The sequence below is a fragment of the Muscardinus avellanarius genome (genome assembly GCF_963383645.1).
Source record: "Muscardinus avellanarius genome assembly, chromosome: 9".
NCBI classification, from domain to species: Eukaryota; Metazoa; Chordata; class Mammalia; order Rodentia; family Gliridae; genus Muscardinus; species Muscardinus avellanarius.
Genome location: NC_137795.1, coordinates 110,160,732 through 110,174,976, shown reverse-complemented (window position 1 = coordinate 110,174,976; position 14,245 = coordinate 110,160,732). Strand labels below are relative to the sequence as shown.

The 14,245-nt window shown below is 45.1% G+C and overlaps 1 protein-coding gene across 8 annotated transcripts in view; it reads right to left on the bottom strand.

Annotated features, from left to right (window-relative positions):
- ACTR3B (actin related protein 3B) overlaps positions 1–14,245 on the bottom strand; it is a gene marked incomplete at both ends in the record, with an annotated part of 68,540 nt that overhangs the window by 36,421 nt on the left and 17,874 nt on the right. For 5 of the 8 annotated variants that reach the window (XM_080701570.1, XM_080701572.1, XM_080701574.1 and 2 more), the window contains 4 exons: positions 1,808–1,915; positions 3,555–3,650; positions 5,972–6,082; positions 6,926–7,050. In XM_080701570.1, coding sequence (XP_080557696.1) covers positions 1,808–1,915; positions 3,555–3,650; positions 5,972–6,082; positions 6,926–7,050 — 440 coding nt within the window. Of the gene's footprint in view, positions 1–1,807; positions 1,916–3,554; positions 3,651–5,971; positions 6,083–6,925; positions 7,051–14,245 lie in introns of those variants that run through there. The other 3 variants (XM_080701571.1, XM_080701573.1, XM_080701577.1) reach the window with 3 other exon arrangements.

Genomic DNA, 14,245 nt, shown 5'->3' with positions numbered 1-14,245 from the left:
GAGCTCGCCTTTCTGCAGAATCCAAGTATTTGTAAAATAAAAATAGAAATAAAAGATATGTACATGTTATTGAAAGATCAATTTGGAGCCGCGCGTGGTGGCGCACGCTTGTAATCCCAACATTCGGGTGGCTGAGACCGGAGGATCAAGGTTTACGGACGGCCTAAGCTACTTAGTGAGGCCCTTTGAAACTTAGACCCTGTTTCAAAAATAAAGAATAAGAAATAGGGCAGGGGGTGTAGCTTGGAGGTAGAATGCCCCTAGGTTCTGTTCCCAGTACGGCAAAAAAAAAAAAAAAAAAAGATCAATGTGAACCCATAAAATGTTACCTTCCTAAAAAAATTATTCAGTAACATCCTATATATCATATAACATTTTCTAAAATTAATCAGTTAGGAGCCAGGCGTGGTGCCGCATGCTTGTAATCCCAGCACTTGGGAGGCTGAGACAGGAGGATCGCACAGGTTCAAAGCCAGCCTCAGCTACTTAGTGAGGCTCTCAGCAACTTAGTGAGACCCTGTTTCCAAATAAAATATAAAATGGGTCTGGGAGTGTAGCCTGGGGATAAGATACCCATGGGTTTCATCCCGAGTACCACCAAATAAATAAATAAGACAAGTGTCAGCTTAATCACAGCACTAAAAACATTAAAACAAGCTACATGTCCAACAACATGAAAATGAACATAATTGAGCTATGCCTACATGACAGACTAATGCTTATTACTTATTAAATATTTAATAACTATTGATATTTATTAAATTTTTTCATAGAGTATTTGACTATAAAGGAAAACTATGGTTAAATTAATATGCAAAATATAACTTTATATTATATAGCCGGGCATGGAGGCGCACGCTTGTAATCCCCGCGCTTGGGAGGCAGAGACAGGAGGATTGCGCAGGTTCAAAGCCAGCTATGCTGGCTTAAGAGACCCTGTTTCCAAATTAAAAAGTATAAAAATATGTCTGGGAGTATAGCCCAAAGGTAGAAGGGCTTCCAGGGACCCCAGTACCACCAAAAAAAAAATTATATAATTAAAATACAAAACCAGACATAGGATATTCCAATCTGGCCTAAAATGTGCACACATGTGTGCATACAAATATATCACATTCACGTCTGGAGAACTGGGGAGGATTATCAGGAATAAGCCTGACTTTTCATGACCAATGATTTTCAAAACACCTAATTTTAATTTCTTTAAATAATCTATTTGACCAAAAGAAAAACAGAGTCTCTTGAAACCTAAATTTGGAGCTGCTTCTCTAATGTCTTAAAAATTAAAATCATAATGCATTATTGCAGAGCCTTCTGCAAGTCAACGTACAAGCTCTCCTTCTTGGCTCTTAAATAAATTAAAAGTCAAGAAACAAATCCTCTAAAGCATGAGCTGATAAAGGCCATACACATCTTTCAAATAGGCTTGCCCCGCACCTACAAAGCTGGCTTCCAAAACGTCAGCCTCCCAGGCGCTGAGAGTGACGAGCCAGGCAGAGTTGACCAGTGACCCCACATTCGTACGGGAGTCGAGCGGAGGCCCAGAAAGCCAGGCAACACTGACCTCTAACTGTAGGACTCTGCCACCGTGATTATAAGACTGCCAAAGCCACACATATTGCCATCTTTTTCACTCTTTCCCACATAACTGAGTTTTTTAACTCCTGGTACATTTTTTAGGTACAAGCATTACCTAAAAAGTAATATTTTAACTTCAAAAAGTGTTGGGTTTGGTTTTCCTCTGACCTCTCTCTTTACAACCAATCGGGTGTTGGCCTCAGAGAATGACTAGGAACACCGCGCTTACCACTGGGATGACATGGGTGACTCCGTCTCCACTGTCGATGACAATCCCCGTGAGCGTGCGCTCGCCAACCTGCCGAGACGTCCAAGAGGCCGCTAAGGCCAGTACCGCCTGGAGGGAAGACGGGAAAGCAGCACAGGAGCTCTCAGCAAGCCCTCCTTCCTCGTCAGGGACAACCCCCCCCATCTCCCTCTCCACAGCCTCAGTCCCAGCCCGGACAGCAAACACAAGGATGTCATGCACATCAACTCGAAAAGGCAGTAAAGAAGGGTTCCCACTGTGGAATCACTGTCATTCCTAAGGCGCGGCACGACGCCCACATGGGACCACAGGCTGGCAGCACTGCCTCGCTCCAGGGGATTTTAATGCGATGGCGAGGCGCCACCCAGAAACCCTGATCTGGCAGCCCGGGACGGTGCTCCTCAGTCCTGTCCCCCAGCACGGGCGGTGTGCTGCCCGGGGAGCGGCTGGCACTCTGATGCTGCTTTCCACTGTCAACCCATCAGAGGAGGAAGCCACTGCGGCCTCCCTGTGGCCTCTCCTCTTTACCAGGGCTGAGTCACCCTACAGTAAGGAGCTGTCTGGTTCCAAAGCACAGGGGTTGGGAAATGCTGGTCTAAGATGAAGACCGAGAATCTGTACGTACTTTTTTTTTGCGGTATTGGGATTGAACCCAAGGGCACTCTACCTCTGACCTACACCTCAGCCCTATTTTTTATTCTTTATTTTGAAACTGGGTCTCAGTAAGTTGTAGAAGCCTCACTAAGTATCTGAGGCTGGTGGCAAACCTGGATCCTCCTGTCTCAGCTTCCAAGTACTGGGATTACAAGTGTGCACCACCATACCCGGCGAATCTGTACTATTTAAACAACACACACACACACACACACACACACACACACACACACACACACACTTTCCAGGTGAACTTGATGCACAGGCCACTTTGAGAACCATCAGGTCAGTGTCTCCTAAAGTGTATCCCTCTTCCAATGCACATAAATAACTTGGAGGGAAAGGCTTGGCATTAAATTTGTACATGCTAGAATAAGCAGCACAGGCATGCTCAGGGCCTTTGATAACAGGCACCATGAATCATCTTGAGGATCCGCAATGAAGTATCCCCCAAATTAATTTACATGTGGTACTCCTCCTCCTCCTCTTCTTTTCTTAAAAGACGTGAGTATTATGCAGAAAATATTTGAGTCACACCCATTTCACTCATGCCCAACAATTTCCATGAATTTCTTTGTATAAGGTGGCAGACATATTACCACCAAAAGCAACAAAAAGCAAAACCTCACACAAGAGCAAGTAGCTTCGAAGGAGTTCTGCAAGGTCCCAGAAGTTGGGTGTCTCAGAGGAAGGGAGTTGTTGGAACTAACAGGAGCCCAAATCAACCAGGGACCTCAACGGTGTTGATTTTTCAGTGAGTTCTACAGCATCTGTTTTTTCTGATCAGAAGTAACTAAAAAGATAACCTCATCTACACCCCTCCTCTTGCCACCCAGAGAAAAACACACTAGACTTTCCAAGGAAAAAAACAGCCAGACAAAGTCTATCCCAATGACGTAAATATAAAAACAAGCCATGGAGCATGTTCTCCAGAGTGCTTCTGTCCTGTGTGCGTGTGGAGGGAGTGAAAAGGAAGAGCACACGGCACGACATCACAACAGAGAAGCCGGGGACCACTTCTTGCACTGCCACACAGCCACGGTTCTCTGGGGATCACAAGGCCACTTTGTTTTACCTGAACTGCGATGTAGAGTCCTGGCACATTGAATGACTCAAACATAATTTCTGCAAGGTATTCTCTATTTTCTGGTGTATTCAGTGGAGGTTCTGTCTGTAAGAAAACATGATTTAATGGTCACCGCAATTTCACGTAATTACATTGGAATTAGAAAGGACTAAACTAAAAGCGTGTTAGCTAGGATAATACACAAGTCATAGAGTTTTATAGTCAGAGCATAGAACTGTGGCCTAAGGCCCTATCCAACAGGTGGTCAGCGATATGCGAGAGGAGAAAAAGTGCCAAATCTGACAGGGGGAGTCACTGATTTATTTGGCCATAAAGAAAAAGGCCCTCACACATGTCAGCTTCTTGGCTCCATTTATTTTATATTAAACACTGTACATGTACAGGAGAGAAAATACAGAGTGGCCTGTAGTACACAGTGGCCATATTTGACAATCCCAGTTATGAAGGTACAACTGGAGCAAAGGTCAGCTCACTTCAGGCTGAAGACGCAGCTCAGCGGTAGAGGGTTTACCTGCCGTCCATGAGCCCGGGGGCAATCCCCGCACCAGGGGTTTGCCTTAACAGATGCTAAAAATAAGATTCGTGTGTGTGTGTGTGTGTGTGTGTGTGTGTGTGTGTGTGTGTGTTTTATTGGTGCTTGAACCCAGGGGCTTTCTACCTCTGAGCTATACTCCAGTCATTTTCTTTATTCTTCAGCTAAACAGAAGAGATGATTTATTGTACACGCATTACTCTCAGCCACAACAGAGAACTAGTCCAGAATGCCAAAGGCCCAGCGCAAAGGACCAAAGGGGGCGGTGTGTTATAGCAAGGTGTCTCTCAGGTGATTGTGGCGATGGAAGTTCCAAAAATACTGGGACAGATCTGGTCAGGAGCCGCAGTCCAGCAGCACGTAGCGGGGTCGCGGGCCTCTGGCATCCTCGTATCTGCCTCTCTGGCCTTCATAGTGCACGCACTAGTTTACTTGGACCTCATGCAGCGGGGTCGCGGGCCTCTGGCATCCTCGTATCTGCCTCTCTGGCCTTCATGGTGCACGCACTAGTTTACTTGGACCTCGGCCTCATCTCCCCTTTTACGCTTCAGTCTGTGCATTCGCTTCTTCTCCACTTGGCTCTCCTGGCCCAGAGATTGCTACGAAGATGGCGCTAAGGCCGAGAGCCAGTCCAGTCCTGTTTATTTTTAATTTGAAAGAGGTCTTGCTGAGGCTGGCCTTGAGCCAGCAACCCTACTATCTCGACCTCCAAAGAACTAGGACAAGAGGTGTACGCTACCACTCCTGACTTCCATTTTTATTAGCCTTAAGGTTAGCATACTTTTTAAACTGGGTAATTCTAAAGAATGTTTCATATTCTAATGTTAGAAAGAATTTTATAATTGGATCTAGAACCATTTGAGAAGGTAGTTGCATAGAAAAAAACCCAAAACTAAATTATGTGGGTTTTAATATGCGGCTTATGTATTTTAAATCCCCTATAAGGCAAGCATTTTACACATGCAATTAACTTTAACTTAAAAAGGAATTCACAGAAGGAAACATGTAATGTTGAGCAGAACAATCAGAACAGATTCCATAACCAGGGTATCGCTCCATGTTTTCTTTGAACAGATGATTGAGTAACATCATCAGATCCCACAACTCAGGTCAGCTTTACTTTACAGTAACATTTAAATCCTGGCAGAGAACCTCTTGGCTCAGTTCCCTCTGCTATCTTACGTGGTAATAACCATGGTATCTAGCTACTTCTCAAGGGTACTGAGGTACACGGCTGGATTCCTGCTCGAAACTGCTCTACAGTGCTATGGGGCTTGCTGCTGGAGACCTGTGTCGGTACTTACCCTCCCCCAGGTTCACGCTCTCCCCAGCACCAGAGAAGGAATCTTCAGCAACCTGCATAGTCAGGGTAATTCCCTTCCTCTCACTGGTGGCCAGTTAGATGGAGGTGGACAAGCAAACACACTGGGGAGGTTTCTAGGACAGTTGCTGAGGCTGGCCTCACACCTGTGATCCTCCGTCTCAGCTTCCCAAGTACTGAGATGACAGCGGTGCACCCCCACGTCCAGTCCCTGATTCTAAATTCTTACAAGGTAAAGTGCAAGGGAAATGAAGGACTTGGGCAGCCAGAGGCTGGGCACAGGCACCTGAGAGAAGAAGCCAGACTACGTAACACTCCTCTCTCTCTTGGAACCACCACCATGAACAATCCCAGAACTGCCTGATGTTGGCTTCCTTTTCTGACGAGGTAGAGGCCCCTTTGGTTCTGGAAGGTTTTTATTGAGCTTTCTGTTATTTCTGCTTGATTCATGAAAATCTTTAGGAAAAACTCCCTTGGGAATATATCTTGAGTATAATATCAAAGAAACTGGGAATTTACAAGTATATATTCCTCTTGGCTCCCTCTACTCACCATTAAAAAATAATGGTCCTCAGGTTCAGCTCGAAGATATTTAAAAACCACTTGTTCCATGAATCTTTCCATAAGATCCCAATCTTCAATGATTCCATGTCGTATGGGCCACTGAAGCAAGAGAAACAAAACACTTCCAGATTCAGCTGGAGACGAGACCAAAAGTGCAACAGCATAAGTGTTCAGGAAAACAAGGCACCTTCTCCTCAGGGATCAGTAATTTGCAGAGCACTTTAAAATCAAGATTAATCGCTCTCACTGTTCATGTTTGATTCCACCCATTTCACAGGACAGAGACGCACCTTGACAGTGGGGTCAGACGCAGCTCATCTGCCTCACAACTAGCTCTGGTGCTGGTGGGACACTGCCTCTGAGCCACACCCCAGCCTTTCTGTTTTCATTTGGAAACAGGGTCTCACTAAGTTGCTGAGGGTAGCTTCAAACATGTGAATCTCCTGTCTCAGTCTCTCAAGTACTGGGATTACAGGCATGTAACAACATGCCCAGCTAGTGTGTGTGTGTGTGTGTGTGTGTGTGTGTGTGTGTGTGTGTGTGTTTTAAGAAAAAATATCTAGAAAAAAAAGAAATATCTGCTTTAAAAAGGTTAATGCTTCTTCTTAAGGACTCGACCTGCATTTTTGCACATGAGACAGGTCCATTCCTCAAGCTGCACGCTCCAGGGAAGCAGGTCTTGCTTTCGGGTGTGACACAGTGCTCCCTCCCTACACCAGAGCTGCGTGTCAGGGGTTCGTGAATTCACCTGGCTCTCCGCTCGAAAGTACACCTATTCACAAAGAGCCCTCTTCAACTAACACCTCATTCCGTTGCAAGAACAAAACCATGCGCACAACTCAGGAGCACACTCTAGGCAGCCTGTCACCTGCCACGCCCACTCGACTGCCCTGTCCTTGGCTCTGCACTCAAGCAAGCAGTCCTGGGGGCCAGGCAACCTACCTTTGTGGCGTAGGCAGGCTTATCGATGGCCTCATCCCCTATGAAAAAATCAAGGTCATCAACGCCCCTCAACACTCTTCTCTGGGCTTGGTCAACGGCCTTTGCCGACTCTCTGATGGCAATACCTTAAAAAAAAAAGTACAAAGATTTCCATCATTATCCATATTTATTTTAATGATCAAGAAAGTATAATGCAACCACTACATAGGTACAAATACAGTTTTCATATTAAGGGTTTATCTGACGATAAGGAAGCTCACAACCTAGCCGGGCGTGGTGGCGCACGCTTGTAATCCCTGAGCTTGGGAGGCTGAGACAGGAGGATCACACAGGTTCGAAACCAGCCTCAGCTACTTAGTGAGGCTCTCAGCAACTTAGTGAGAGCCTGTTTCCAAATAAAATATAAAATAGGTCTGGGAATATAGCCCAGAGTAGAAAAGTCCCTGGGTTCCACTCCAGTACCACACACACACAAAAAAAGGAAGCTCACAGAAAAGACACTATCAGTGAACACACACACACACACACACACACACACACACACACACACACACAATACAGAACCAGGTGTGATGGTGCACACCTGTAATCCCAGTACTTGGCAAGCTGAGACAGAAGGTCCAGAGGTTCTCAGGTTTGAGGTCAGCCTCAGTAACTTAGCAAGATCCTGTTTCAAAATAAAAAAAGAGTTGGGGTTATAGCTTAAAGGTAGAATGCACTTAGTTTAATGCCCAGTAACGTGTGTGGGTGTAGTTTTGTTTTGTTTAAAGTAATACAGAAACAGTTTTTTTTTTTTTAATACGGTACAAAGGAACTTAGCCAGTCTATTTTGTAGAGTTGTTTGTGGTAATGGAGATTGCACTCAGGGCCATTCTACCTGTGAGCTACTCCCCAACCCTATTTTTATTTTTAGAATCTCATTAAATTGCTGAGGCTGGCCTGGAACCTTTCATTTTTCTGCCTCAGCCTCCCAGATACTGGATTACAAGCATGTACTACCGTGCCTTAGCCAGTCTTTTTAATGTTAAGAAAAGCTAGGTCATTATGTTACTAAATTTCTCAGTTTCATCTGGGAAAATTCTTCAAGATAGGAAGAAAAAACTATGGATTGTACACCATCATTTTGTTTTTTATTTGTTTGTTTTGGCACTGGAAATTGAACTCAGGAGCTTTCTACCTCTGATCTATATCCTAGCACTATATTTTTATCTTGCAACAGCGTCTTGCTAAATTGCTGAGACTGGCCTGTCTCAGCTTCCTAAATACTGGGATGACAGGCATGCACCACCATGACTGGCTTAAAATTTTTTTAATGTGGTGTAGAAGAGGACAAAATTCTGTACAATACAAAGAGTAAAGTGAAAAATAACGATATCATCTTAAATCATTTTAATAAAACTATATAAGATAGGTTTTGCTTTTGCACTTTGTGTGTGTGTGTGGTACTAGAGGTGGAACCCAGGGGCTTTTCTACCCCCGGGATATACTCCCAGACCTATTTTATACTTTATTTGGAAACAGGGTCTCACTAAGTTGCTGAGAGCCTCACTCAGTAGCTGAGGCTGGCTTCGAACCTGTGCGATCCTCCTGTCTCAGCCTCCCAAGTGCTGGGATTACAAGTGTGCGCCACCACGCCCGGCTTGCCTTTGCTTTTATACTGGGGATGGAACCCGGGGCATTCTACCTCTGAGCTATACTCTCAGCCTCCCAAATGGTGGGATTACAAGTGTGCATGTAATGAGCACTCTGCTAAGTGTTTCATGGGGTAGGGAGCACTGGGAATTGAACCCAGGGGCATTCTACATGCGAGCTCAGCCTCTTTATTTTTTATTTTGAAACAGGGTCTCACTAGGTTACAAAGGGCCTCATTAAGCTGCTAAGGCTGGCTACGAACCTGCGATCCTTCCGTTGCAGTCTCCCAAGTGCTGGGATTACAGGCCCCCACACCCAGCTGGACACTTCATTTTCCTATTCTTCACCAAGCACAGGAATCCAAGGAAGACAGTAAAGATACCGCGAGCTTGGACTGGGCACGGTGCAGTGAGAGCACGTACCCAGCATGCATGGGACTTTGGGTTCACGACTCGCATCACCACGGAGATGTATTCAGCCATAGCCTTTGGTAGTTCAAGTCTGGGAAATTTTGTCTAGCACTTATACTTGTTTGGTGCCAAAGAGCTATGGTGTGTACACACACACACACACACACACACTCTCTCTCTCTCTCTCTCTCTCTCTCTCTCTCTCTCTCTCTCTCACACACACACACACACACACACACACACACACATAAACATACACCTTATACTCAAGATTTCTTTGTATATACATAGGGAGACCGAGACATGGCCCAGCACACCTTAGAAACACAGTGAGGAGCTGTGAAAGCTTCTAACAGAGTAAGGACTGTGTCACCCCAGCCAGCCCCGGAACCCAGAGCCTGCTACAGAACCCTGACCTCCACCCCGAGCAGCCACTTGGAGCCACCAAACCAAGTATCCACAAAGGCCAAGGAGGGGCCTCACTTGACCTCAAACTGGCAGTAATAAAGGGGCATCCCCTTCAAAAAAGATCAGGAACCTCAAAGCATATTACCCAAAATGTCCAGGTTTTGATTAAAAAAAAAATAAACTCTACCCTAGCAAGTGTCATCAGGAACAACTCAACTGAAATAAGACGGTCAAGAGATAGGACCACCAAGATGACACAGATGTCACAGCTACCAAGCAAGGATGTTCCAAGTCACTGTCAACCCCTCAGGGAGCAGCTACAAAAAAGCAGAGCTATGCTCACACCACACCAGTGTCAGATGCTGGCTTAATACTGCAAGTGTTCAAGAGCAGCCTTTGGGGTAAACTAAGGGTATAACATCTCAAAACTTACCTTTGCAACTTACTATGAACCTATAATTTTTCAAAATAAAATAATTAAAGATAAAGTTATAAGTGGTTTAAACAATCTAGAGCCAGGCGTGGTGACACACACTTGTAATCCCAGCGTTTGGGAGGCTGAGACAGGAAGATCACGGTTCATGAACAGCCTCAGCTACTTAGTGAGGCCCTTTGCAACTCAGTGAGACCCTGTTTCAAAATAAAGAATAAAAAAGCCAGATGTGAATGCATGCTTGTAATCCCAGTACTTGGGAGGCTAAGACAGGAGGATCACAGGTTCACAGCCAATCTCAGCTATTTAGTGAGGCTTTCCACAACTTAGTGAGACCCTATTTTAAAATTATGAATAAAAATAGGTTTGGGGCTATAGCTCAGAGGTAGAAGCCCTGGGTTCCATCCCCAGACCTGCAAAAAAAAATAAAATAAAATAAAAAGGGCTGGGGGTTTAGCTTGGAGGTAGAATGGCCCTGGGTTCCATCCCCAGTACCAAAAAGGAAAAGAGGACAATGTTCTCACACTTAATAAAGAGCAAAGTTCCACAGTATAATAAGAACTCTGTGGATATAGAATATGGATGAATAGAAAGTCTATTTTTCTAATGATAAAAAGTAACTTGTAGCAAAAAAAAAATGTTACTGAGGACAAGCAAAGGAAGATTATTAGGAAGAATACATCTAACAGAGAGCACATCTAAAAAATAATAATGTTCAGTCCCTAATACAGGCGGGAGAAAATCTGCACTGAAGAGCACTTGCCAAATAAGTTAAGAAACACACAAAGAGTCGTATTCACAATAAAAATACCCAGAGATCCCAGCTACTTGGAGGCTGAGGCAAGAGGATGTCTTGAATACATGGATTCAAGATCAGCCTGGGCAACAAAGCAAAGATTCATCTCAAATAGACAAATAAATAAGAAGAATTAAAATATTCATTATATTTCTCAAAAGAATGTTATAAGACAAGTATGGTGGAGCACACCTGTAATCCCAGTACTTGGGAGGCTGGGACAGGAGGACTACAGGTTCAAAACTAGCCTCAACGCCAGGTGTGGGGGGCCCACGCTTGTAATCCCAGCATTCGGGAGGCTGAGACAGGAGGATCACGGTTTGCCCACAGCCTCAGCTACTTAGTGAGGCCCTTTGCAACTCAGTGAGACCCTGTTTCAAAATAAAGAATTAAGACAGGGCTGGGGTGTAGCTTGGAGGCAGAATGCCCCTGGATTCCATCTCCAGTACCGCAAAAAAAAAAAAAAAAAAAAAAAAATAGCCTCAACAATTTAGGGAGACCCTACAACTTAGTGAAACCCTGCTTCAAAATAAAAAATAAAATAGGACTGGGAATATAGCTCAGAGGCCAATGCCCCTGGGTTCAATCAGATCAGAAGAAACCACCTAGCCATTTTTTGTAGGCAGTATAGTAATCTGTAGAGAAAGCTTAAATGAATCTAATCTGCACACAATTAGAAAAAACAAGAGGTCAGCAAGGTGGCTGGATTCAAAATCAACTTACAACCTTGGCAATACTCCTAAAAACTGGCAATTACTAATTAGAAAATGTAACTTTAAAATTTTTTTCACAGTAGCAACAAAACTAAAAGCACTTAAAAATAAATCTAGCAAAAAGTGTGTATGATCCTTTTAAAGAACATTATAAAACATTACTGAAAACCCAAAACACATGAATAAACAATAAAATACTTGGACCACATCATGAATAGGAATACTCAATTCACAGGTATTCACGCACAGGAATATTCCAGTCCAGAGCAGAAAGAGGCCGCAAAGGCTGAACATGGTCACAAGCACACATCCTCTCAGTGACCGAAGAAGACTGTCAACTTGGAATGTACTCCAGTAAACAATGTCGGGACAACTGGCTTTCCACTTGGAAAACAAAATTAGCTATTTTATACCATATTCAAAAATTTAACCTATAATTTTCTTAGAGGAAAACACAAATTCTTTCTGACTTTGGAACAGAAATACATTTTTAAAGCAGAAATAAAGCTGGGCATGGTGGTGTATGCTTGTGATCCCAGTACTTGGGAGCTGAGACAGGAGGATCCCAGGTTCTCAGCCAGCCTCAGCTACTTGTGAGGCCCTGTTTCAAAATAAAGACTAAAATAGGGCTGGAGGCATAGCTTAGAGGTAGAATGCCCCTGAGTTCAATCCCCAGAACCACAATAAAATAAAATAGAAACAAATTATAAAAGGAAAGTGAAATTTTTAACTATATCAAAGCTTAAATTTCTAGATGACAAAAAATCATTTGAAAATGTCATAGCATAAAATAAGCTAGGTATAACATAAAATAAGCTAGGTATTGGGATTAACATAAAATAAGCTAGGTATTGGGATTATAAGCATATAGCTTATAATCCCAATACCTAGGAGGCTGAGACAGGAGGATCACAGGTTTGAGGTAAGCCTGGGGCAACTTAGAAAGACCCTGTTTTAAAATAAAATAAAATAAAATAAAATAGAGCTGGAGATATAGCTCAGAAGTAGAACAAGCCTGGGTTCAATCCCCGGTACCATAGCATAAAATAACATCAAAAGAAAGAAAAACTATTATGGGGGCTGGAGACAGACACTGATTAAATACCTGCCTACCATGCACGTGGCCCCAAAGCACCACAAAAAGAAGTCGTGGACGAGGAAAGATCGCTGCAACAGATTAGCACTGGCACAGAGTCCTATGATGCCGTAAAAAGACAAAGGATGTCCATAGAAAAGTGGCAGAATAAACATACCACGAAGAACAGTGCTCGCTCAATCTTACTGCTAACCAGAGAAACCGTTTCAAAATGAAAAGTGTAATAGGGCTGGGTGTTGCTCAGAGGTAGAGCACGCCTGGGTTCAAACATCTAGTACCACAATAATAGAAGGAAAATTGGAAAAAACTTTCTTCAACCAGGAAAATTCTGCAGAGCAGCTCAAACAGCCCAGGCGCAGGCAGAGCCTTGGATGGCTTCAGCCCACCGCAGTCCTAGCCTCAGAAGCCACTGCACCTTCCCGACCTGCACGTCAACTCCCCAAGAGAGCGCTCGTCACCGCTCCTCCACGGGACCCTCACATCCTGCGGCTGCAGCTGCAACCTCGTGTCTGACCCTCTGACTGCTGCACCCCGTCAGCACCACAAAGCCTCAGACCTACACTGCACTCAAGCGTTTCTTTGGTACTTGTGTTTTGCAATACAGGGGTCAAACCCAGGACCTCGTGCATGCCAGGCAGACGCTCCACCCCTGAGCTACACCTCTAGACCAGCCTTCCTCTGCTGCAGCCCCTTTACAAGGGACATTCTGCAATTCACCTTGTGAATGGGACCTCTGGAAACAGAAAAACGATTCTGCTCCCAGCACCAAGCAGCCGGCCAATCCACTAGGGCAACCAAGGCTCTTGGCCTGTCCCAACACCTCTCTAGCCCACACATCTTCTAAGAGCACCTCCCTCCGGGCCCACTCTCGCTCCTACGCCAACGTCAGCCAACAGTACGACGTCCTTCTCCCACGTGGAGAACACATGCTCTTCCGGCTCCTGCCCCTGAGGAGGTCACGCAGCACAGCCTGGGGGCGGCCCTGCCCTCGGCAGTGAGTGAAACACTGCTAATAACCGTCCTCAGTCCCTCTGCGAACGGCGCAGGCTACATGGCGCAGCCCGCTGAGCGCCGCAGACGCTCCCGACGGCAGCACATCAAAGCACAAGTGCAAGGTCAGGCTCTCTGAGTTGATGCACTTAACAAGGCTAACATCTAACCTGCTTTGAAAAGTCAGAAAGTCCAATCTGTCAACTCACATGGCATGATCAAGCTCTGGGCGTTCACAAAATTAACAAAATTCACAGAACAATGATCTCTCCTACAGAATGGCAATTGTTATGAACTGAACCATGTCTCCTAATACCCATATGCTGAAGCCCTAACTCCCATGACTACACTTGGGAACAGGTCTTTGAGGAAGTAATTAGTGCTAACTTAGGGCCTAAGAGGAGCCATGGCTTTATAAGAAGAGAAGCCGCCGGCGTGGTAGCACAGGCTCGTCGTCCCAGTACGTAGAAGGCTGCGACGGGAGGATCGAGGCTCACGTCCACCTCAGCAACTTAGTGAGACCATTTCAAAAAAAAACTAACACAGGGCCAGGGGTGCAGCTCAGAGACAGAATACCCATAGAGCTGCCACCCCCTCTATGTGCACACAGAGAAAAGGCCACGGGAGGCGCGCTGAGAGGAGGCGGCCGGCCAGGCTAGAAAAGAGGCCTCGCCGGAGGCTCTCGCGACAGTACCCCGAGCCTGGGCTCTGAGCTGCCACAACGTGGTAAGTTTCTCTTTAAGTCACCCGTTCTGTGGTATTTTGTTATGGCAGCCCCTGGTGAACAACTTGAAATGAGGATACAGCCGGGCATGGGGCACACGACTGTCATCCCAGTACTC